Consider the following 27247-nt stretch of genomic DNA (forward strand, 5'->3'; position numbering starts at 1 on the left):
GCTTAAGGTCTTTTCAAGATCTGAAAGAGTGTTATAATCTTCCTGGACATTCCTATTTTCTGTATTTAAGGTTGAGAAGCGCTTATGGAGTACCGTGGAACTGCAACTTGGACCCTCACCCGCTGGTGGACTGTGTGAACTTTTCACAGGCACGTGGAGCAGTGTCATTTATTTACAACAGACTGCTCATGCACGGCTGTGGTAGGCTTCCTATAATTACGATATGGGAAAAGGAATTGGCTCCTTGCAAACTAAATTGGGACTGGATATGGGACACTATTCCAACGATGTCAAAAAATCTTGCCCATCAGTTAATACACTATAAACTGCTACATAGGGCTTATGCTACTCCAAATATCTTGCACAAAATGAAGCGCTTACCTACCCCGTTCTGCTCACTCTGTAATTCAAATACTGTGGGTACCTATATGCACATGTTTTATGAGTGCCAACATATTGGTAACTTTTGGGACGAGGTATTTCAAGTTGTGACAGAACTATGTGATAAGGTTATCCTTAAGCACCCCAGTCTCTGTTTGTTGAATGATGATGCGGATCTTGATCTGACTGTCAGCCAGCGTAGGATTCTTCACACTGCTCTAACTGCGGCCAAAAAGATCATCTTCAAGATTTGCCATGAGCCTACAATTCCAGCAGCCAAATTGTGGCTCATAGAAATGAAATACATTGCGCTTTTAGAACTCACTACAGTGAGAATTAACAAAGCCAAACCAAAAAAAAACGTAAGGCCTGGACTGAATTTGTTACAAAACTATCTCATATAATAACTCAATAGGCCACCCGTATTGATTGCTTCTAACGCTATCAAGGAGGAGCAGTGGAAATCCTGGAGTTGTGCTGGTTTTGTTACCTTAATTAATTAATTTATTATTGTTTATTACACACACACATATACATATATACACATACACATACACACACACATACATATATATATATATACACAGTGGGTACGCAAAGTATTCAGACCCCCTTAAATTTTTCACTCTTTGTTATATTGCAGCCATTTGCTAAAATCATTTAAGTTACTGTACACACAGCACCCCACATTGACAGAAAAACACAGAATTGTTGACATTTTTGCACATTTATTAAAAAAGAAAAACTGAAATATCACATTCACAGTGTAAGAGATACACTGCACAGGGGAGAGTTTGCTCTTTTCCCAGTTGACCTGAAGCTCCAGATGGCTGAGGTGCCAGAGCACCAGGTCCCTGTGTTCGCACAACAGAATGAGTAGGCCAGAATGAGCCAGTCGTCGAGATAGTTGAGGATGTGAATGCCCACTTCACACGCAACAGGGGCAGCCCAAAGGGAAGGACCTTGTACTGAAATGCCCACCCCTTGACTGCAAAGCGTTGAAACGGTTTATGTCGAGGTAGGATCGAGACATGAAAGTGTCCTTCAGGTCAGTTGCTGCAAACCAATCTTTGGGGCGAACGTATGTGAGGTTGCGCTTCTGCGTTAGCATCTTGTACGGAAGCTTGTAAAGGGCCCGATTCAAGACACCGCCTTTCTTGGGTATGGTGAAGGAAGGGCCGTAAAACCCTTACATCATCTCGGCTGGAGGGACCGGCTCTATCGCGTCCTTCATCAGCAGGACTGCAATTTCCGCACTCAGGTCAGGGGCATCGTTGTCTGCCAATGAAGTAAACCGGACGCTGCTAAACCTGGGAGGACGTCAGGCAATCTGAATAGCATAGCCAAGTCTGGTCGTCTGGCTCCATGGCTCCATGGTCCAGCGAGGGAGTGGCTGGAGACGTGTGAGGAGGCATTGCATTCTCGAACCGCAGACTTCTGCCTTGTTGCGAAATAAGAGGGGGATGAGAGTGAGGAAGCATAGCGTCACTCACTGTCAAATTGCACCTTGAGTGACCCAGAGATCGAGGAAACTATTATACTGAGAATTTGGGTACCATTCTTGTGAAAAGGAAACAAAAGATTCTCAACCCGGCCCTCCTTAATATTCAACAATATTATTGATCTGCCTGCATTGACACCATTATATGAGAACTGAACTGAGCTGAACGATGACATCACTGTTTTCTCCAGAGCGGTTGTATAGATTAATGAACTAAATTAATAACTTTTTAACACCAGAAATGAACCATCACTGAACTTACAATTTACAATTTGAACTTTTGCGATTTCTAAAAAGGAGACGTTGTTTGTTTCGGATAAACAGAATGGCCTACACCCTGGCTGGACTATGACACTATTTTCTTTTAGATCTGCTGTACAGCCGAAACAAACTTTGTTGCATTATATGAAGTTTTATGTAACAAAGTTCGGGAGGAGCATGTTCAGGTAATCATCCAATCAGCACAAGAAGAAGCCAGTATAAATAAAGCCTTCCCTTACCTCCTGTCTCATGACAAATTTCTCAGCATCCCGCCACCACCCCATCACCTCACACTCGGCTGGGTCTGCTCATAGATACCTATGATCTATACATTCATAGGGGGGAGTACTCTGGGGTCGGGCCAAATTCCGAGCTCGGAGCCCTCCCCCCGGACAGCAAGCCAAATACGAATTATAATATTACATCAGATTTCATTAACATGTGAACTCGTGAATTTCCTGTTATCATTGTAAAGCTGCTTTGAAACAATCAGTATTGTAAAAAGCACAATATAAATAAAGGTGACTTGACTTGACTCCTCAGGAAGAAGGAGTGGTGCACCCACCGTCTCCTGAAGAGCAGGTCCCTCCATCTCTGGGTAGACCGTCTCAGGGATGGTGTTTCGCTGAACGCTTTGAGGATTTAGAGACGCAACGTCACCCATGTTTACTCTTTTAGGGGAAATACTGCTCCTTTAATGTTGAAGCGCCCAGTGAAGCAGTCGCTCCACTTAGCTGTGAAATGCTCTCTCAGACGCAACCACCCCTGATACGCCGTAACACCAACACAGAACTGCTTCCCTCTTGTTTAGATCACAGAAATTATGATTGTCAGAGCTTCACGAGTTCACACTTACGAATGATCAGAGAATAAATAGGTATGCGTATTTGGCGTGCTGTCCGGGGGAGGGCTCCGAGCTCGGACATTGGGCCCGAACCCAGAGTACTCCCCCCGTATCTCTTGGTTAGGAAGATAACCAGGCAAGTGTGAGGAGATGGGGTGGTGGAGGGATGCTGAAAACTGTCGAGGAACATGGGTGAGTCGACTGTGTGTATTTATAGGCCTTTAATCATGCTGATTGAGTGGACCTGTTGATTACTGATTGCTGACAGCTGGTTGGAATGACTTGATTGTTTGATCATTAGAACGTTTTCCTCCCAAACCTTGTTAATAAAACATCATGCAGAGAGAGATAACTGCTCAGCTCCGAAGCAAAAGCTTGAATGAATGAGTGTTGCATGCTGTCTTATATACCCGTACGGGGAGTGGCTTGAGTGGTGGATTTTTTTTTAATGAATAAAATAGTAAACTGTATATCAAACTAATATTAACTCTAACATCTAACCTTACTTCCCTTTTTAGGCCCTAACAACTTACTTCCCTTTTAACAAAACTAACACTTTGAAACACAATGCACTAAAACATTCTGTCCTGTGTTTTTGAATGTTGTATGTTGTGTTGCCATACCCCTTTGACTTTGGTTGTGTGAGTGTAAAAATAACAAATATGGGAAATGCATCGTTTCATTTAAGGTTAGAACCTTGTGATTAACAATGAAGTAATCATTAAAACAAAGTTTCCTTTACCTAGTAACAGAAGGGTTTGCATATGAATAACCAATCAAATTCATATAATTTTGCCATACCTCCCTATTCTATAAAAACTGTTGTATTCGTGTTAGCTGGTGGAATTCTCAATGGAATTTGTCTGAGATTCTCCGGCCTTGCTTATTCTTGGGAGATGCTCTGGAGAACTGCTCTGAGATCCCCCGGCCGTGATTAAAGCATTTAAAAGACATTTGCTGAAGTCTGTTTGTCGATCATTGCTGCGCAGCAAGAAAGCTAGTTAGGGGAACAAGTATTAGCACCCAGCCAACGTCAATGTGTAGACGCGCTACGGTATAGGGTTAGACTCGGCCGACGTCAACTGTAGACGCACTAGAGTATAGGATTAGCACCCAGCCGACGTCGATGTGTAGACGCGCTAGCTAGGGTATAGGGTTAGACTCGGCCGACGTCAACTGTAGACGCGCTAGAGTATAGGATTAGCGCCCAGCCAACGTCAATGTGTAGACGCGCAACGGTATAGGGTTAGACTCAGCCGACGTCAACTGTAGACGCACTAGAGTATAGGATTAGCACCCAGCCGACGTCGATGTGTAGACGCGCTGGGGTATAGGGTTAGACTCGGCCGACGTCAACTGTAGACGCGCTAGAGTATAGGATTAGCACCCAGCCGACGTCGATGTGTAGACGCGCTAGCTAGGGTATAGGGTTAGACTCGGCCGACGTCAACTGTAGACGCGCTAGAGTATAGGATTAGCGCCCAGCCAACGTCAATGTGTAGACGCGCAACGGTATAGGGTTAGACTCAGCCGACGTCAACTGTAGACGCACTAGAGTATAGGATTAGCACCCAGCCGACGTCGATGTGTAGACGCGCTGGGGTATAGGGTTAGACTCGGCCGACGTCAACTGTAGACGCGCTAGAGTATAGGATTAGCGCCCAGCCGACGTCGATGTGTAGACGCGCTAGGGTATAGGGTTAGACTCGGCCGACGTCAACTGTAGACGCGCTAGAGTATAAATATTATAGGACGTAGTTAGGTTTAGGGAAAAATCTACCACACTTGCCATGCAAATCTCACTCGCCAATGTGCATTGGCTTGTTTGTTACCTCAAAGGTGATTGGGCTCTCAGGCAAGATCCCATTGCGTTAGTCAGTTCTGACGTAACATCGAATGTGACTGACTGAATGGGAACGCAAGTTACTTTGTTTCCCCATGTATTAACTATCACCTCTCCTATCCCCATCTTAAGAAAAATCGAGAGTAAGTGTAGAGGTGCTGTGTGCGCTGTGGAAACATGATTGTTATTGTAGTTCTAGACTACAGTAAATGTGAGCATGAATTTACTCATCTCACGAGCACAAAAACAGATTCAGTATTCCTCAAAATGAATAAAAACAGTGAACTGCAAAAATTAGAATATTATCCAAACTTGCCATAATTCAATTTTAAAGTTCCCCAGTGGTGAAAATCAAGCTTTTAATGTTGTTTTTATGTCTATGTGGTATTTTTAATATGCTATAAGACAAACCATGTGCAAATTCATAAGCCAACACCATTGCTGAGTATTTTCTCTTTAAAACTGCAGTGAACCAAAGAACGCAGTTTGAAATCGCTGGTGTTTCTGACGTCATAAACTACCTTGTAACCAATCACGTCAACGTGTGATCGTCAACGAGTGGATCTCTGAGCTGGTGTGAGTGAGTGGAGGCGGGGCTAATTTGCATATTGATAGAACCACATTTACTAAATGAGGCAAGGGTGTAGAGTTACATTCAAGCAATTTAAAGGCATGAAGAAAACATTTTGCAAGGATTTTTTTTTTTATGATGAATTTTAAGGGATAAAATTATTGACTACAGGAGGACTTTAAATAATACAAATATACATTATTTATTTAATCTCACTTTATTAACCAATGTCTTTGCTGCTGACCTTCGATGATCCAATTCAACCATATACAATAGGCAAAAATGACTATGAAAAGTTAAACATCACATTTGTGTTTCTTTTTTTTCCCTTCCTTGTAGTAAAAAGTAAAATAAGTAATAAGTAAAAGTGAAAGTAAAACTTTCTTCTCATTACTTTTAAAAGTGACTTTCTCAACACTGATCACAGCTGAATTTTAAAAAGGTTACGTGCTGTATGAACTGAACTGCAATCGACAACTGGTTGTCAATGTAATTGGCGAGGATGACAGAAGCGTACGCTTTGCTGTCTATCACTGAAGCTATTATAAATACATTGCTGTCAATCACTTAATGTTAGGGCAGTCAACCTCTCTCGCTTCAAAAGTAGAAGAGGGAGACATAGGTTTTAACCACACAGATTGCTAAATAAAAAAATTTAATCCATAAAAGGATAGCCATAGGGGTCTAATGTTGTTTAGACCCTAACATTCTTCAAAAATCTTCCTTTTGTGTTCTGCAGAAGGAAAAAAGTCCTTCATTTTTGAATGACATGAGAGTAAATTTACAATCTTCATTTTGGGGTGACCTATCCCTTTACAATGGAAGTCAATTTCCTCCACATAAGATTTTTCTTTTCTTTTCTTATCATGACATAAAACGACAAACGTATGACTTTTTTTCTTATGTGCCAGAAATGGGCTTCCATACTTTAAAGATGCAATACAAAGTCTTGATGTTTACTATCTGACAGATATTAGTAAAGGCAATCACAAGTTAGAGATTGGGAATGACTTTAGTTACCTTTCTATACAGATAGTATTCAATCCACCTCTGTCTGTTTGTTGTAGGCTATACATCAGACTTTTTATTTGTAAAGGCTGTTATCGATCCCTAACATTGATTGTGAGAACCAAGAAACCCATGTAAGGCAAAAAATCAACACAAACACTTATAATGACAAACCAGACAGCCATCTTAGGTCACAATTGCTTCTCACTCAGCCCTACCACAGCATGACTGGAGTGTGTTTGCACTAATTACATGAGCTCTGGTGACAATGTGTCTGTTTACTCAATGCATCCCTCTCTTGTGGTGAGGTCAGTAAATGTCACCATATTTTATTCATGTGTTATGATAATATGAACTGACAGTGTGGTCTGTTTGGATATTGTATTAATTAACTCAGATGGGTCGAGACTCATTGATTCACATCTTCACAGATGCGTGACTGGACACTGTGGCTTCAATAAGCTCCTGAAGAGCCAATTACTGGGTCATATCAAACATAATAAAGAATAAACGAGTGATGATTAGCTATTTCACATTGAATAATATGCCTACTACTAATACTCAGAAGCAAAGGTTGAAGGATGTGAAAGATAAAACAATGAAAAAAAATCATATTTTAAATCTCCCCAGAGTATGATTTTCAAAATGTGAGAGACCACAAACATGATAATAAGAAAATAATTTAACAGTTTTGTTCCGGTGTGTGGAGTGACTAGACAGCACAGCACACACTAATAGATTCTGTTAACTAACAACCAGACTCCTGATTATTAACATGGGAAATCTCGCAAAATCTCTTGTGGTCATACGTGACTTTAGAGTAAACAAACATATGGCGGAGGACGGGTGGTGATAAGTTTAATAGTAAAATCATTTTTTACAGAAAATTATCTGAAAAAAGAAAAGGTTCGGATAAGTCGTGTTATTCTTCCATCTTTCGTCAGCTCGCTTTACCTAATCCTTTACCAAGGATTGTCGGAGGAATTGAGCACAAAATCGGCCGGATTATCTTGTAGTGTGTGGGTGCCTTCAGGCAAATTTATGGATTTTTCAGTTATGATTCAGTGAAGTGCCAACTTTGTCTCAGATCCTACAATCATCAGGCATCAAGAGCAATTCAGAATTGTTTATAAAGCAACAATCTCATGCTATATTTTGATTCACAGGCTATAGAAATGATATTAACATATTTAAAAAAATAATAATAATAGAAGGGTATAAATAATAATAGAAATAATAGAATAGTAAAATAAAAAATATATAGTAAAATAAAATAATGTCATATTTTATAGATCAAATGCATAATAAATAAACAATAGAATAGAAAATGTTCTATTATATATAAAAAAAATATATAAAAAATAAAATAAAATAAAGAAGAATTTCCAAGAAAAGCACAAAATAGAGACTGGGGAAACCCCTTATGAGATATGGATATTTGACTCAAATGTGTCAAATAATAACATACAGTAAGTGGAAATTATAGCCCAGATGGTCTTGAGAGAATTAAATGAGAAATGATTGAGTTCATATCGAGATCTCTGACTGTTAATGGCAGACTTTGTTATCTAGGCAAATCTGGGAACAGTTTGAGATGTTACGGACACGTGAGATTATAAGCTCTATACTAATTTCCTTTTCATGTAATTCAGCGCTATTCAGGAGAAACATCTTATTTATTTATTTTTTTACCTACAGGTGCCTGAATCCTGTTGTGAAGCACAGAACTCAAATTCTATCTTGAGAACGTTAGTTTTCCCCCCAGCCTAACTAGAAAAGAATCAAATACAAGGTTGCTCAACTGATCAAACATCAAACCTGGGAGAGGCTTTTAGTGGACGTATAATGAGACCACAGGGATTTGCTTTGAGTCCTCAACATCTAACAAGAGTTTCACCAGTGAAAGATCAAGGTGTATCGTGATACACAAATTTAGATTTTAAAGAAACTAAAACACATCTTTATTTTGCTCTCTATGGGCACTTGTTTAAGACTCTTTCACATGGACCCCTTATAACAAGCTGTGTTTGTCCAGTGGGAATCTCAATGCTGTAGGGATGGTTTATGTAGATGTATTCAGCCATTTTGTGAATTTTAAATTGTTGAATCATGAAAGAAACATGTTTGAGTGACAGCTCTAAATTGCCCAATGATTAGTTCTGCGCTGTGCTGGCTTCCAAGATGCCCCCATCTAACATGTAAAGCTGCTTGTAAAAGCTTTTGACATTAAAACTCAAAGTGGTTGAATGAGTTTTAAAGAAAAGTTATTAGTCGGTCCATTAGGAGTGCTGCGATTGCTTAATTGCTCAAATGAAAGTGAATTGCTAGACTAGTCTCACATTAGTGCCTCACATTTTAGTGCACACACACACACAAGCAGTAATGTGTTAGCCTAGCCTCGATGCATACTCTATTTAATTCCTTTTAAAAATGTTTCCGAATTAATAATGCACTGCATTCTCAGTCCTGCCACACGGGGCACTGGAACTGGCATGAACACAAACTGTCTTCTGTGGTCAGTTGACTGCTAAGGTTTGCCACTGCTCTTAAAACAAAAGAACATCAAGTGCAACAGGACTAGATGCTTGCAAAGCGTTGGCTGGAGCATTTACATGCAAGTACTTATAGAGTTTCTGGCATCCATCTGAAGTCTTGGCCTGACATTGTACACACTGAGGTAGACAGCTTGTGTAATTGTGCAGTGACTAAACTGGCTCATTTCCCTCCTACTACTGAACAGTGCTGTATTGTGTAACAGATTTTCTGTGAGAACACTGATCTAATTTTTCACACAGAGCTGATACTGTGACAATAAACATGATGAGTCTTAAACCGCCAAGAGCACATCAGAATTATAGCTACCGTCGCATGCTTTGCAATATTTTTTACGTTTTTCAAGCTATAAAAAAGACCAAATAGACAAAAATAGACATTTTATAAAATAATAAATGAATACAATTGCATGTTTTTATTACATAAATAATCACCTTCATTTGGTGGCTGACTGAATAAACATAATTTTTATTCATATCTTTCACATCTACTGCAGTCAGATTCACTAGCATTCACTCCGAAGGAATCACTCACATGACCTGTGCACTTGTAATGACACATCAAGGATGTTAAGAGGCTAGAAGCAGGTTTAAAACTTGCCCCATTGAAGTCAACAGGGTGCACATTTTAAAACGAGGATAACACGGTGTAGGCAACACCGATTTTTGTCGTTGTGTTCTGTACTGACAGCACTCCAAATGTACCAAAAAATGAGCTCAATGTTAAAATTGACCGGAGTTCTCCTTTAATTTTTGTCGGTTCACATTAACGTTTAAGTTAAGTCTGGTTAGGTATTATTTCTCCTGTGTTTGGAATCATTCGTTGTACGGTTTGACCAGCCTTCAACGTGACACATACATTAATAAAAACTGAATGTTTGTTCTGAACGTCAAAACAGGGATCTGTAGGAAAGGGAAAAAAATTACTTAAAATTTTTTCTCCTAGAGAGCAATGTATGCCACTCAACATTTCATTTTATGCAGCACTCATTGGTTTATTCAATTTATTACATTTATAAGGTTTTATTCACTTTTTGACTATCACTAATAACTGCTCTTGTGTTGGGTGTGGATGGCCAGTTACTTTACAGAGAATATGTATTTATCAGGCTAACCGGATGAAAATAATGATGTCCTTTGCGAAGGAATGTGTTTGGCATGGTGCTTTCACGATTTGCTACAGTGAACGTCTATAAACGCCTCTTCGTTGCACTTGTTGTTTGGGGTCAGTTAAAAAAAAATGTGCATAAGGGCACAGGATTGACTTGCTACGCTACTGAGTTTTGGTCTGACATTGTAGACAAGGTAGTAGACATACGGGATCAATTTCCCGCCAAAAGTATTGCAGCCACGGATCAAAAAATAATAAGCGTGAATCAAAAATTTAGCAATCAAATAACTTTTAATGCGTTTAAAGTTTTTATTCATGCTTGTTATTTCTTGATTCACGCTTATTAGATTTTGATCATTTTGCATAATTTTTTTCAGTTTGTGCAATATATTTTTTACATGTGTTTCTAAATTTTTGATTCACGCTTATTATTTTTTGATCCGTGGCTGCAATACTTTAGGCGGGATTTTGATCCCATATTGACAGCCTGTATCTGAAATGTGCAGTGACTAAACCAGCTATTTTTTTCCACTGACATCTTTCTATACAGCATATCAGCATAATTCATGTGCTCGATTACGTGTGTGCTTCTGGTGAGATAAAGTGAAACTACACACCTGTCAAGGCAATCAGGTGCTTGTATTAGCTGATGTAGGAGGCAGTTTCCTGCTCAAAAGACCAGCATATGTTGTGTTTTTGGTGCTGGACTGCTTAAAGTGCCCCAATTATGCTGTTCCTAACTTTGATTTGGAGGTCTCCTACAACAGGTTTATATGCGTCAAAAGTAAAAAAACACTTTAATTTTCTCATAATATACATTGCACGTCACCACATTGTTCAATGATTCTCAAACGACTCGTCGGATGAATCAGTCTCTCTAAATCCCTCCTTTCCGAGAGCTTTACTCTGCTCTGATTGGTCTGCTCTGCTCTGTTGTGATTGGTCTACCGTATACAGCACCTGTCGGAAGCTACACGCCCATTACCATAACTGAACTGGAAAGACAGTAACGATGACCTTGATTTTACCATATCAATACGAGCGTGAGTCCGATGATGAAACATTAAAATAACTAGTTATTCAAAAACCGAACCTCCATCGCAAGGACGACTCAAGCAGGGCGTTTCTCAGTGATACGCTACTCAGTTTGTGGTACATTATGATATGTTTCAACTGTAATTCCTCACCATCAGCATTAACAAGAGTATGTCCATCAACAAACCGATGTGTATTTTTCTAATTTATTGCATTGCACATGCGGGAATTGCATCAATAATGGTGTTCGCCCAGCACTAACGTGAATGACTGATGTAGCAAATGTTTGTACAACAAATCTTGCTTCATCCTAAATCATTACAAAAAGTAGTAAGAACGACACTCTCTGCATTAATAGACACAGTTTTAGGTAACAGTGGCCCACAGCTGCTAGTATTTTAGTAAGATATAATAACGTGAGTTAGCTGGTAATGTATACAATATATAACACAAAATGAAGTATTTTGAACACCCGGTAGAAAACATAAACATCAATAATTATTCATACTTACAGGTTTTGATTCTGAGGAGCAAGCTCGTCCAAATAAACTGGGTACTGACCTGTTGAACTGATTTTAAAGGAAGTCGTCAGTAAAATGACGCGTTTGTGGGCTGGTCAAGTTGTTTGCGGGCGGGCAACATACAACATAGGTGGGCATTATGCAAATGTATCTTCTAGTGACGTAGAACCGTAAAGCAGTAGGATTCGAATAAAAAACAACTCATAAAGGCAGTTCAGAGTCGATTTTTTCTTTTGGGAGACAATAACTTTATTTATCATGCACTTTTGACTTTACAAATTTGCGGAACGTTTACATTCACAAACAGCTATATTACACACTGCATGAAAGGGAATAATTGAAAACCCAAAATAGCAGATTGACTAACCTCACCAGCTGTTGCACAGCATGGCAGAGCATCAGACCAGCGCTAACAAGCAATGCAACTAAGTTGTTCATGTCTGCAGGGTTGTTGTGATGTAAGCTGTCTGGAGCTGATGAAGTAAGCAGCTTTTTTAAAGGGGTGGTATAATGCCCTTTTCACAAGATGTAAAATAAGTCTCTCATGTCCCAAGAGTGCACTGTAAAAAATGTTACTGCTATTTACTTAAAAAAATTATGGTAACAATATTACACATAATATTTTTGAGTAGTTAAAGCTTGATTTCATTCATGGAATCTACCTGAATAAATCATGTAAAATGCCCTAATTTATTTAGTCTATGACATAATGAATTACAATTTTTTAGTGAAATGTGCTTTTTTATTTGAAGTATTTTTTATTCTCAAGTGAATGGATATGACTTGTTTATATTTAACTTTGAGATATATTGTTTTATAAAAAGACTGTATGCTGCTAGGACAGTACAGAATCATACTTGTTACTGCACTATCATTAGCAGAGTTATTGCTACATATATGTAACAATATGCTTCGGAATATTTAAAAATGCAGTTATTCACAACCTAACCATAAGCCCTACTCTTCTGCACAATGGTAACGATCAAAACTTTAACATAATAGAAACTCTTTCAAATGTCAAACATACCTGAACATTAAACATTAACAGATGTTTCCCTTTACTCAAAAACACATGAAATAACACTTAATTTCAAGATTTACTCTCCATTTCCAGCCATGTGCAAAGCATGCTGGGAACAAACAATGGCGTCTCTAAATAAATGCATAAATGAGCTAATTCTCTTAAAATAAATAGGTAGCCCCTTTTCCTTAATTTTATGAGGTTTATCAGTTCCTCAATTCAAGCCTTAAAATTGTGTATGTTTCCTTAAAGAAAATAGGAAAATGCATCTCTTGGTTTTATTAGTGAAATGTTCTCAATATTTTCTAATAAACACTGAACCACAATTTTCTTAATGAAATATACATAATATTTTTAATGATCACCTCAATTTTTTTAATGAAAATTACAAGACTCATGATTCATTTTTTACAGTGTGTGTATGTGAAGGTTTAGCTCAAAATACCCCACAGATATTTTTATATAGTATGTAAAACATTTAGAAGGTGAGCAAAAACGCGTCATTTTGTGTCTGTTCCTTTAAATGCAAATGAGTTGCTGATCCCGGCACAGAGGGCGGAGCTTCAACAGCTTGCACTCACACACACATGCACTGAAAATTTCAAAAACTTTTAGTCTTTTAAGTTCAAACCGGAGTCAGACAGTGATGGAGAAACTCAAGAAAAGGTGACAACATGAAGAATGCAACAGGACGTTTCTGAATAATTAGTTGATTAATTTATGTAGCTTATGTGTAGTTATCTTCTAGTCATTGATTAACATATTCTGTCTTGACAATCTATAAAACGTGTTCAGGGGGCGGGGTTTATGTAAATTTTAGGGTTGGTGATGTCACTAACCCTGGAGGAATGTCGTGTAGTCCTTAAAAAGTGATTTCTTTAAAAGCAAATATCTCCCTTTGCTTTGAACTTTGAGCATTGTAACTTTGCAGATGTTGTTTATGCTCAAACAGCAATATTACACACTAACTAAAGTTAAAAAAGTGAAATCATAATCAACCACCACTTTAAGTTAACAGTTTAGCATTTCTTGCCATTCTGTATCTTTCAAACCCACTTTTAATTAAATCATGACTCACTAGCTGTCTTCCTTCAAGATTTGCCGTAGGAGGAATTCAGTACTAGAGAATGTGAAATTTATGTTTTTATAAATACACACATACCACCTACTAAAGAACAGTAAAGAACAGGCACACAGATAGAGGACAGTCCTAACATTAACCACAGCAATTTTGGATTCTGTAACTCAATCCCTCTAGTGTCACCAACTGTCATGAAAAATATACCACCATTTTGAATTTTCTGAAAAAACATACTTTTTCCAACTCCCCCTTGACCATCTGATTTTCACAAACATTTTAAAGATCTTCAGACCATGGTGACAAAAAAACATGGAATTCAAGTTTTTTTTTGTCAAACCGTTCTCAAATAATGTGTGAACGAATTTGACGAAGAGCATGCCAAAATGGATGTGAGGCTGTATCTCCGCAATGCGTTAGCATATTCAGAACAAACTTAGTACGTGTAATCACAAGCCTGACTTGAGGGTATATGCAATACCTTTTGCCACTGTGCCGCCTAGTGGTCAGGAGATATGAATAAATACATTTTTGCTTACAACGTCTGACCAATTTGACAGAAAATGACAAAACTGGTCTCTTTAGATTCGAGGTGGCATGCCGAGTCAGAGACGATATCAAATTCTCCCAAGTTGGGGGATTTTGGGCGTCGGCCATTTTGAACTTTGTCGTAAAATGCTACATTTTACGAGCGCATTGGCGTATCGTTACAAAACTAGATATGTGTCTTCGGCACGATTACCTGAAGGTTCCACTTTATTTCGATAGTCCACTTTAGACATTCTACTAACTATAAGTAACTTTGCAACTACATGTCAACTAACTCTCATTAAAGTATTAGTAGACTGTCAGTAGACTGTTAGGTTATGGTTTGGTGTTAGGGTTCGGGTTAGTAGAATAAGTTGACTTGTAGTTGCCAAATTACTTATAGTCAGTAGAATATCTGTTGGGGGACCAACAAAATAAAGTGTTAGCAGATATTAAGCAGACAGTCTACTAATACTCTAATGAGAGTTAGTTGACATGTAGTTGCAAAGTTACTTATAGTTAGTAGAATGTCTAGAGTGGACTATCGAAATAAAGTGTTACCCGTTTTGGGTAATGAAAAAAATAATCTTATTGAAACTGGTCTTGATATATTCCCTGAGTCATACCGAGAACATAGATACCAATTTTGCCATAGTCGGCTGAACTTCCTGTTCGCTATTTAGTTTTTCTTTAAAAAACTACTTTTTCTAACTCCTCCTAAACCATTGTTCCGATTTCCACAAAAATGTAGTTGTATCATCTTCAGACCATGCTGACAAAACAAAACAAAATTGATTCATCAAACTGTTCTCGAATAACACTCAAACGAATTCAACACCAAATAGACATGAGGCTATATCTTTGCAATACTTTAGTATATTCTGACCAATCATGGTGTGTGTAATGACAACTATGGCCTGAGGGTATCTGCACAGTTTCGCCACAGTGTCACCTAGTGATCAGAAGATCACTAGGTCAAAAAAATATTTTTAATGTTTTTTTAACAGTTTTGAACAAAAATCATGACACTAGTCTCTTTAGATTTCGATGCAGCATGCCTTTTATAATGAAACTGATTATAATAGATCATTTTCAGTCCATTTCAGTGCCAATAGACAAAACTGGGATAATGCCAAACTGCATCTAAAGCTGTATCTCTGGAACGATTTGACATTTTGGTCAAATGTATGGGTCAAAGGTAATAAGCAATTATGTCACATTACAAGTGATTGTAGTATTTATGGGCGTTCAACAATTTTGCTTAAAATGTCTCCAAATGTCTTCATTAATTTTTGCTTTTGGTCTGCCTTGATTTTTAGCTGGTTGGCCCCTTAATCTTGGCCTCTAGTTGGCCCCTTAATCGCTGCTTGCTCATTGCTATGCTGTTGTTAAGGCGTTGCTAGGTTTTTTTTTAAAGGTGGTTAGTAGGCGGAATAACTAGTAAAAATATTAACTTAAAAAAGCAACAGAATAATTATTTTTAAAAAGTTGGTTTGATTGTTAATTGTTGGCCCACAAAACAGCAGAGCTCTCCCAAAACACCTGTATTGTCTACCACCTTTAGTTCAACTTTTTGTTCTTTGCTCTGTCTTGGCATACTGGTTTTCCTGTTACCCATAATTTCATTTCCTGTCCTTATTCCCCACCTCTCTGACGCTCCAGATTGTAGAACAGAAAATCAAGTGCTCCTGCAACCCTCACTTCCTGCTATTCATTGACATTTCCTCCAGGAAGCATCTGCTGGTCTTTCACGAAGCGGCCTGTTGGAAGGACAGAATAATACTGTGTTAGTCATGGGACATTCAACACCGCATTAGTCCCATGTGAGTTCTTGAAAACACACGCTGAGGTCAATCAACACACATTTGAATCTGACAGTGTTGAGTGCGACATGTAAACAAAGGTATAGTACTACTGTAAAGAGCATTCCCTAATGCAATGAGCAATGCTTCCGGGAATTTTTTTCCCAGAGCTGCTTTGTCAAAGGATCCTGTTACAGACACAATAAGCAAGTTAAACAAATAGGAAAAGTCCTTGTTCAATGTTGCACTTATCTCTATGCGGCACAAACAGCCTGCTAGGCTAGATAGTTGTGATGTTTCCAAGCTACTGAAACCTAAAGCCCTCAAGAAGGTGATGGGTGTGGATGAACGAACAGTTTATCAGACCTGTGCCAAGGAACATAGATTTTTCCTTTTGGCCTGAGCTCATCTATCACTCTACTGTGGGAGTCTGGAAGTGGGATTGTGTATTATGGAAGCTTTAGTTTCACCAGCAACCAATTTTGTTCATAGTTGCGATTGTTTTGCTTCAGCACCACCACCACCACCCAAGAGGAAGTGAAAGGCTCTATCAAGGCTGAACAGACTTCCTGTGCTTGTTGTCTTGGGAGGGCCTCACTAGGGCAGCTAAGAAAGCCAGGGGAAAAAGCAGACATTGTCATTTAGTTCCAGCCAGAGAGCATTCAGGCAGGGAGGTCTAGACATGGAATTCTGGACAGCAGGATTATATCTTATGAGCTTTCTCAACATGGCATGTTGCTTGCCTGAATCATCCTACACTGTTCATTTGAACAAACTCTCATTCGATGCTGCTCAGAGTCACTGCCTACCTGGAAGTTTCCTGACCAACATTCCGAAAGAAAAGGAAATGGAAAAGATTCTGAAAACAATCTGGGACAAGAATAACAAAACTGCCACGTCGTTCTGGATTGGACTAAAGAGGTATAAAGGTGTCTGTTTTAGAAAAGATTTGCCTCTTAAAGGATTCTACTGGACGGTGGACAACAGCTCTCAGTCTGACGTTAAAATGTGGAACACAGAACCTTTATATACTTGCACAGATATTCGTTGTGGGCTGCTTTCAGTGAAATATGGTAAAACTGCTGCAACAAGCAATGGGTTTTTCGATGCCACCTGCAAACAGGAACATCCTTTCATTTGTAAACGAAACGTTACGGTGACGTGCCATCGACCCCAAATACTTGGCACACATGACATAATCGACTACTCAAATGATACGGACACATGTTATGTCCGTTGTGGTTCTGGTGCCAGTTTCACATTAAAATGCTCAAAAGATCTAGTTTGGACTGTGTTCGACAACAAAAACATGGATATATTGCAACTCTGCCTGGAGTGCAAAAAAGGCTACAGGAGGGATGCATCCGGAAGCTGTGTGGATGTAAACGAATGCGAAGAATCCAAACCATGCACACACAGATGCCTGAACACAGAAGGCTCCTACAAATGTGCATGTTTGGTCAATGACAAGGATGATTGTGATGGATCAAAGCCGCCCACCACTGATCTGAAAAGCAATGATTATTCAAACATTAACAGGGGCAAATCTGTGCTGACTCAACCTACGTCTCTGCCTGAAGATGTCAGAACGAATGAGACAGATGTACACGCTGAGGAGAGCGCTGGAGACGTTTCAAATGTCATAGTACCTGTGATTATAGCGCTGCTGATTTTCATCGTGCTGCTGGTAATCGTAGCGGCCATCGTGAAAGGCTGCATCAGGAGGAGGTCCACAAAACTGTCCCAGAGGAAGGCGGAGGCTGTGGCTCTGAATGGATCCAGCTCCATGGAGAAGGTGAATGAAAAAGAGGAAACTTAAGTGGAAAAGACTGTGCAAATGTGCAAGATAATTCAATGTGACACCTCTAGACCATGGAGGGTGCTTACTGGAAGATATTCCTCTCTCAGAACTTTCAGGTGTGTGGTCTAGAGGCAGAAGAGCGCTGTATAATTTCTGCCTTTAAATTTCATTTGCCATTCCGTCTGTTTTACTCTCACGGTTGAAATCAGGGTCTTTATGTTGATATGGATTAATCCTATCAAGGCCACATAGTTGGTAATTAGATTTATGAGAAGCATACTCTGTCTTTGTTTACTCTTTCATAGCTGATATTTGAATGCACCTGTGGAGATGTAAGAACTGTAGAAGATGTGGTAAGAAGATTAAAAGCGGTTCACGGCTTTTCATCCAGTTTTGATGTTGTCTCTGTTCATTTAATCACACGAACACATACATAACTAACATTAACTAAAGATGAGCAATACATTTGTTACATAATGTTAATAAAAATCATTGTTATTCATCTTAGCTCAGGTCCATTGAAAAATATTAATAAATACATATTTTGTTTTGAATAGTGTATTAGTAAATGTTGAAATTACCATTAACCAATTTGAATAAAGTATTTGTCATGTTAACAAATGGAACCTTATTTTTAAAGCGTTACTGAAGATATTGTGATAAAATTGTCATTGGATCTGTTTTCTCATTAAATATTACTGTTATGTTTCACAACATGAAAGTTTTACATGTGCCTTTTTACCTGAGGAGTTATATAAATAAATGGACGTTTAAGCTGATGTAATACCACACGTAAATGTCTCTATTTCCTGACAGATTGAGCTGAAATAGGTGTCCTGAGAGATCACATTTGTTTCTGTGACTACCTGTAAACAGCAAGCAAGAATCCGACCACTGGCGTGGCTGTGGCGTGAGTTCGTGAGTCGGGTTAATATTGTTCAATTCCGTTTAGTGCCGCTAGGGGCGCTGAAATCACTTGCAGCAGCTTTAATGGAGCACTCAGTGGTTGCATCCGAAACCGCATACTTCTCTATGTAGTAGGCGAAAAACAGTATGTGACAAAAGAAGTAAGTCCGAATTCACAGTAGCCTACTTATAAAAGAGTAGTTAAAAAGTACCCGGAAGACCTACTACTTCTGGCGAGATTCTGAAGTGTGCATATACAATAATACACTTTACTATCCCATGAGGCCACGGGAGAGGATTTATTATGAATGGCAGTGAATTGACGCAAATGAACATGGCGAATGTAATACGTCCAGATTACATTAATACTAAGCTACACACACACCCATACTACAGAGAATATAGGCTACTTTTTAGTAGTCGCTAAGTAATTACTTATTCAAAATAAATAAGTAGCCTGCCTACTTATAGGCTATGGTAGGCTATGCGATTTCGGACGCAGACAGCATTTTTTGGTTTGTGAGCAAAATGGAAATGGGCTTGAGTCTATAGCCTACTGATAACTTTAAAAAAAATTATCATTCTTTAATCATTTAAAATATATTTGTAAAAAGTACTATTCTTGTCTTTATTCTTTATTAAGAGAAAAGGTATTGAGTGCACCTTTAACAAAGAAAATAGGCTATAATAATTAATATTTTTGAAAAGGTGAAACAGGTAGGGGCTAAGTAGGCTATATCACCTTTTTCTGTAAACTATGATCATGGTGAGGTTTTGTTAATATTTCACAATTCAAAAGCATAATTGAATAAATATAGGCTACACATTGTGGGTGAAATGAATTACACTAAGGATCAGCCTTGTATTAGACATATTCCCTTCAGAGGCACAAACAGAAGTACAGCAATGGAAACGTTTCTCACAGGCTTCAGATCAGATCTCACCTTCACTGTCAGGATCAGGCTTACAGTCAAACACTTAACATTTAGGTTTAGTAAACTTTCCAAACCTTCTCATTCAACGGTTTCACTTGAAATAGAATATTCTACAATGAACCTGTGCCATATATATAAAAAAGTGTAGTCCTTTTTTGGGGGGTCAACTTAACACTTATTTAACAACAACAAAAAATAACATTAACATTAAATGTTGAAAAACGTTCACTGACCAACACTGATAGAACTGTACACTCAAAACTTCACTGACTGCGGTGACGTCATATTTGCATACTGCATTTTGATTGGTCTTCTTTCTTTCATATATTTGCATACTTTTGGCTGAGTGTCATGACAAAGCGAAGCGGCTCTGATTTCATTAAACAGAACCAAAACATAAAACCCGGAAACTGTAGCATTGTTTTGCTCCTGCTTTGCGAGCACAAGTAGGCTATCCTATCCTTCAGAAAATACAAATCAGGTTTTATCACATAGGCTAATACACTGAGAGTGCAAGACTGCCCCCTCCGTTTTATTCCATTTTAAACAGCATCTAAATATTTGGCTGTGGATATTTCTTTTCTTTTCTTTTTTTTTTTATCTGAGCGTCACATATTATTTTTATATCGACATAGCCTACTTTCTAATAGCTTCCATTAATAAGTCAACATATGCAGCGGTCGGGAACCTACGGCTCGTGAGCCACCCTTTACCAATAAAAAAAAATGGACACATCAATAGAGATCAGCTTTCTGCAGAAAAAGCAACCAATTACAACTATGTTGTAGGCTACCTACCGAAGTTAATGAAAAGAAAAGTTTAGAATAGGCTAATAATATATTTCAAGTTGTAGGCAGTAGCCTACGGGCCAAAGTGCGTGTTCGGTGGGGTCATATAGAGCTCCTGCACTCAGATTCAAGCAGCTAACTTGTTTGTGGTAAAGGTGAAAACAATTTTTAGAATAGCAGCGAAAATGTAAAAATAGGCTTTTAGTGACTGGACTGAAACATATCATTTTATTGAAACTGGTGCTGTGCCAAGAGACATTTCTGCTACTGACAGAATGATTTCTGCGCGCGCTCCGAGCCGAACATGGACAAGTAGCCTACCCACAGAATGTGTCAAAACGCCCACCTTGGTGAGTATTCACGTAGTCGATGTAAGCACTGCGCGTTGTTCTTCTCTCTCTCACTCACTCACAGTGAAGAAGAGGATTTATACGACTCAGGTGGTAACTCAAACTCACAGTGAAAGCCCTGCACAATTAATTCCATATTGCAACTTGTTTATTGTTTGTTGCATATTTGTTTGTTGTCTATGGACCTAATAAATGTACTATTATTGAAATGGTATATATATATATATAAACACACACACACACACACACACACACACACACACACACACACACACACACATATATATACATATATATGTATAGGCTATATTGGCTGGAAAAATGCATTAACCAGGATAAACAAAAATGGCTCTTTGGTCAAAAACGGTTCCCGACCCCTGAATGTTTAACTGAAATTTCATGCGCATTCAAATGCACATTAACTTCTGATTAAGCATTATGTGATCTAATAATGTCAATAATGAAAGTTATTATAAAGTCTGACCAATAACAAATAAAAACACATACTGCAATGACAACAGATAACAAAAGTTTCATGCTGCAATACAGAATCCTACATAGTTGTAGTTCTGGATGTGCAGGTGCCATTCCTGTACGTGCTGTCCGATTCCAGATTGTCCGGCTGAAAGTCATCCACACTGTACCCTCGACTCTTCAGAGCCGTGGCATAGTAATCTATGGGCTCCTCCGTGGCGTTTTCCCACCATCGGAGGCATAAAATCCTCTGGAAGGAGCGTCTGAAGTTGTCCGACAGGAATCCGTACAGTATGGGGTTGGCACAGCTGTTGGCATATCCCAAAATCACAGCCAGCTGACTGAGAGTGGCATTGTGCTGCTGGACGAACACGCTCACCAGCTGCACGATGTGAAAAGGCATCCAGCAGATCACGAACACTGTCACCACCATCATCACCATCAGTGTGATCTTCCTCTCGGACTTTTTGCGCTGCTGCCAGCCCGCTTTCAACGCGACCACCCGCATCTTCACTATGATGAGGATGTAGCACATGCATATGGCAATGACAGGGAAGAGAAAGCCCATCAGAAAGGCGTATATCACAAACACAGCCATCCACTGACGCTCGGGCTCAGGCATCTGCATGTTGCAAGCCACCGATCCGTCAGAGTTGGGCGCAGTGGTGGAGAAGATGATGATGGGTAGGATGACCAGGATGGAGAACATCCAGACTCCTAAGTTGACCATTTTGGCGATGGTGGGTCTCCGGTACCGGGCGGCTTTGATGGGATGCACCACGGAGATGTAGCGATCAATACTCAACACGGTGAGACAATAGATGCTGGTGAACATGTTAATGGCATCAACACTTAAAACCAAACGACACAGGAGCGAACCAAAGGGCCAGTGATGAAGTAAAGAAGAGGTGACTAAAAAGGGCACACTTAACATGAGTAACTCATCCGCGATCGCCAAGTTCAAAATGTAGATGTTCGTCGCAGTTTTCATCTTTGCATACCTAAAGATCACATAAATCACCATCGAGTTCCCACAGAGTCCCACCAGACACACCACGGAATAGATGAAGGAGATGAAGATCGCGCTGCTGCCGTGAGAATCCGCGTTATGCGTCTCGTTGCTGGAGGAGTTTAACAGATATAAACCATCCTCCAGGTTCTTGAAGGTGTCGTTGGGCAGCATTCCGACACTGCTTTGAGTCTTCTATGGATGTAAAGTATAGAAACACGAGCTCAAAAGATGCGCACATTGATGCCTCGCGACTCCGGAACGCGCATCCCGACGCTGCGGCGGTTTCAGCACCATGGACAGTTACTCCACATCCACACAGACGTCACGCGTGTAACATGACGCCATCGGCTGCTGGTGTGTTTGACAGCGTGTCTGAGAAACAAAAATAGTTTCCTGACGACATCTAGGCCATCTTTTCAATGTCCATATAAATGCATAATGATTAAAAAAAGAAAAGAAGAAGTCATTTCCAATAGGCCTATTCAAACAATCTTTTGTCTTTCCTGTTGTCTAAGTTGAATTAAAAAATCACTGATAGCTTATATGTTTATTAGTATAGTTGGAACGAACTTTTCTTCTTCTTCTTCTTTTTGTCTTCGTTTTATTATTATTAGTAACATCTTCAAATGTAAAAAAAATAAAAATAAATACATTTTATTTTTAACTGATCGTTTTGGTCGGAGAATAAGGAGATTTCCTGAACTGGCATGTTCTTAACACTGTAACGGAACTGTTCAGAGCACCCTGGAAATAACTGTGTATATTTATGTTTAGGATAATATTTATTAGAAACCCAACCTATGCTCATGCAGTCACACACCCAATAAAAAAAAAAAAAAAAAAAAAAAAAGGATTATGTCTTACAAGAAAATTTCATGTTTAATATTGTTACTTGCCAAAACTTTGTAATTATAAGTGAAATTTACTAGCAATTTCGGATTGAAATTTGTAGCCAATTTTCTTTCCCAGTGCAGACAGACTGCAGTTAATGCTCTGTTTACAGTGTCAAAAGAACAGGAAGGCTTAGTTTCCACACTAGTAGTTTAAAATTCATAGCTCGTCTTAATGCCCCTTCCCTCCAAAATTGAATAAAACACATTGTTAATCTTATATGACAAAGCAAGAGGTTTTACAAAAGGTCCACTGAATAAATGAAAGGCTCAGTATTTTGAGTCTGGAGTTATTCAAGGGAACCCTGATATGGGCATCTTTTGTGATTGTTGCCATATTCTTTACACTCTTCCTATACTGCACAACATGCCTTAAAATAACAACAAAGCAATCTGAGTGTGAAGAAGCAGCTTATCTGTGCTTATTTCTGGCACCACCTAGTGATGGATCCAGATCTAAAGAAAATAATCCAGCTGCAGTGAAACTGAATGCTTTTCGAGGGACTAGAGGGGAAAAAACAGTTTCAGATCCACATAACATCAACTCTGAATGTGTATATGACACTTTTCTCAATATTTATATATATTTTTCTCTGTACTGCAAATCCTTAGAAGTGAAGTGACGTGTAATAGGCTATGTGGATTTTCATTTTTTATATTTGGAGGCCACTTGAGTTTAGTGAACTCATTGTCATGTTCAAGAAACCAGTTTGAGATGATTTGAGCTTTGTGACATGTCATGTTATCCTGCTGGAAGTAGCCCTCAGAAGATGAGACAGAGGGATGGACATGGTCAGCAACAATACTCAGGTAGGCTGTTGAGTTTATACGGTGCTCAATTGTTATGGGCCCAAAGTGTGCCAAGAAAGTATCCCTGACACCATTAAACCACCAGCAGCCTGAACCATTGATACAGTCAGGGTGGATCCATGCTTTCATGTTGTTTAAGCCAAATTCTGACCTATCATCTAAATTGTCACATCAGAAATCGAGACTCATCAGACCAGGAAACTTTTTTTCCAGTCTTCTACTGTCCAATTTTGGTGAGCCTGTGCATTTGTAGGCTCAGTTTCCCGTTCTCAGCAGTGGCAGTGGTGTATCTTCTGTTGTTGTAGTCCATCTGCTTGAAGGTTGGACGTGTTGCTAGTTCAGAGATGCTCTTCTGCAGACCTCGGTTGATGAGTTACTGTTATAATAATAATAATACATTTTATTTTCTATAGCGCTTCACAAAAATAAGAAAAAATAAAAGAGAAATACACCAATATAAAAGCATTCATAAAAGAGAAGTACATTCAAATATACAATACAAAAAAAAAAATTTATCAAATAAATTCCATAAGTAAATGGTAAAGAAAAAATAGAAGTAATCAAATAAAAGCTACCCTAAAAAAGTACATTTTGAGGGAAGCTTTAAAAACACAGATTCTGCTTGCCTAATCTCAGAGGGCAGAGAGTTCCATAGTTTTGGAGAAAATGAAGAGAAAGCCCCATCACCCATAGATCTTAAACGAGTTGGCGGGACAGTTGAAGGACCAGCTTCGAAGGAGCGGAGATCCCTGACACCATTACACCATTACAACGCGGGTTGGGATGTAGGGGATTAAGAGTTCTGACAAATATTGAGGAGCAAGACCATGCAAAGCCTTATAAGTAAGCATGAGAATTTTAAAATCAACACGAAACCTGACAGGGAGCTAGTGTAAGGACTCCAAAATAGGAGTGATGTGATCCCTATAGTCCTGGTCAGGATGAAAACGTTTTTAACAGTAAAAGATTCCTCCAGGCTGGATTACTGTAACTCACTGTACCTTGGTGTGGCTAAGTCCTCCTTATCCCGCCTACAATTGGTACAAAACGCTAGGGAACATATTTCGCCTGTTCTTGCTTCGCTTCATTGGTTGCCAGTCGAATACCGCGCTAAGTTGAAGGTTTTGTTGTATGTGTATAAGGGGTTAAATGGCCAGGCTCCTCACTACATTACAGATCTTCTTCTCCACCAGAAATGTTCTAGGCGCTTAAGGTCTTCAAACAAACTGATGCTGACTGTGCCACAATATAGACTGACGTTAAAGGGTGAGCGTGCCTTTTCGGTTGCTGCTCCACGTCTGTGGAATGATTTGCCGGAACACTTAAGGCTGTCTTCCAATGTTGATAGCTTTAAATCCTCACTAAAGACTTATTTTTTTTTCTCTCTGGCTTTTGGTTCAATGTAATTTTATGAATTTGTGTGTGTTCCTGTGTGTTTTTGTATTTATGTATTTTATTGTCTGAAGTGATTGCCCAGCACTTTGGTCAGCAGTGGCTGTTTTAAATGTGCTCTAGAAATAAAAGTGCCTTGCCTTGCCTTGAACCAGTCTGGTCATTCTCCTCTGACCTCAACAAGGCCTTTTCGCCCACAGAACTGCCAATCACTGGATATTTCCTCTTTTTCAGACCAGTCTCTGTAAACCCTAGAGATGGTTGTGCATGAAAGTCCCAGTAGATCAGTAGTTTCTGAAATACTCAGACCAGCCCATCTGGCACCAACAACCATGCCACGTTTATGGCGCTTTTCCACTGCATGGTACGGTACGGCTCGGTTTGGTACGGCACGCTTTGGCGCTTTTCCACTGCATGGTATGGTATGGCTCACTTATGGCGCATTTCCACTGCATGGTACGGTACGGCTCGCTTTAAATGGTACCACCTCTGTTGAGGTTCCAAGCGTACCGTACCGATACTAAAATGTGACGTGAAAACACTGCAGATCACTGATTGGTCAGACAGAATCATCACTTCGTCAGCGTCATTGTATTTACGACACGAGACACTAAACCCGCTAGATTTAAATAGCCAGTAGACAACAGCCAACACTGTAGCGCCTGTTTTAAAAGTATTTGCTTAAAAAAAAATAAAAAAAAAAAATAAAAAAAGTATAAACTTCAAAAAAAGAAATGGCTGAATCGTGGTCTGTGGACGAGGTGCAGACATTCCTCTCGTTGGTTGCCGAGGAGTGGATGGGGAAACACGAAATGAAAAATTCGCATTTAATATGATGATGTCATGGCAGTAGTGACGGCAACTAGGCTAACGATTCGGATGTATTCGAATGATTCGGCTATAACGATATAACCCATTCACCCACTTTGAAGCGGTACTAACTGCAGTGGAAAAGCAACCGAGCTAAAGCGAACCGAACCGTGCCGTACCGAGTCAAGTCGTACCACGCAGTAGAAAAGCGAAGCGAGCCGAACCGTTCCGCGCCGAGTCGAACCGTACCGAGCCGAACCGTACCATGCAGTGGAAAAGCGCCATTAGAGTCACTTAAATCACCTTTCTTCCCCATTCTGACGCTCAGTTTGAACTTCAGCAGGTCGTCTTGACCATGTCTAAATGCATTAAGTTGCTGCCATGTGATTGGCTTAGATATTTGCGTTAATGAGCAGTTGTGAACAGGTGTACCTAATAGAGGGTTTTCACCTACGTCACGATTTGGTCAGTTACCCGGATGCGCGGCCATATTGGAGGTACTCGGATGTAAACAACAGCATGGATTGCACTGTTTATGTACTACTGAACACATTGTTACACTAATTTCTGATGTCTAAACCACGGGAACAACACATGGAAGCTGCGAAATCATATAGAGAAGGACTTAAAGCAGGAAAGAGCTCAACATTTTGACAAACTTAAGGTAATATGTGGTAAAGATCTGAACGAGCTAGCTTCTCCAACTAGTCCTTACTTCTATTTCGACATTGGCTACGTTCAGATTGTCAGTCCAAATAAAAAGCACATGAAATCCGTTTCAAGCTACATCCATATGTGGTTTAATATCCTATTCAAATCACATACCAGGAAATCCACCAGTCTGAACGCTCTTTCGAGTGGTTTATGTGACTTTCTCACGCCACGTAAAATGTAAACATCAGACGTTGTTATATTAGGGAACATGCTGAAAGTCGCTGCCGAAACAAGGCTGTGTTGATGCAAAGTGCCGGACAAGCAGAAAATTATTATTTTTGAAAAGTATTTTGAAACCGGCGCGGAAA

At 39.3% G+C, this 27247-nt stretch overlaps 2 protein-coding genes across 2 annotated transcripts; one reads left to right on the plus strand and one right to left on the minus strand.

Annotated features, from left to right (window-relative positions):
- Positions 1–16641: 16641 nt before the first annotated feature.
- On the plus strand, positions 16642–18249 carry clec14a (C-type lectin domain containing 14A). The gene has a single exon (XM_084392649.1). It carries the CDS (start codon positions 16740–16742, stop codon positions 17874–17876), a length of 1137 nt encoding a protein of 378 aa, XP_084248775.1. The 5' UTR covers positions 16642–16739; the 3' UTR covers positions 17877–18249.
- A 2860-nt stretch (positions 18250–21109) lies between these two features.
- sstr1a (somatostatin receptor 1a) lies at positions 21110–23389 on the minus strand. The gene has a single exon (XM_084392863.1). It carries the CDS (start codon positions 22492–22494, stop codon positions 21391–21393), a length of 1104 nt encoding a protein of 367 aa, XP_084248989.1. The 5' UTR covers positions 22495–23389; the 3' UTR covers positions 21110–21390.
- Positions 23390–27247: the final 3858 nt, after the last annotated feature.

The sequence above is a fragment of the Rutilus rutilus genome (assembly GCF_951802725.1).
Source record: "Rutilus rutilus genome assembly, chromosome: 21".
Lineage (NCBI taxonomy): Eukaryota > Metazoa > Chordata > Actinopteri > Cypriniformes > Leuciscidae > Rutilus > Rutilus rutilus.

Coding starts and splice junctions, on each gene's coding strand:
- sstr1a (XM_084392863.1), bottom strand. CDS start 22,494: ATGCTGCCCAACGACACCTTCAAGAACCTGGAGGATGGTTTATATCTG.
- clec14a (XM_084392649.1), top strand. CDS start 16,740: ATGGAATTCTGGACAGCAGGATTATATCTTATGAGCTTTCTCAACATG.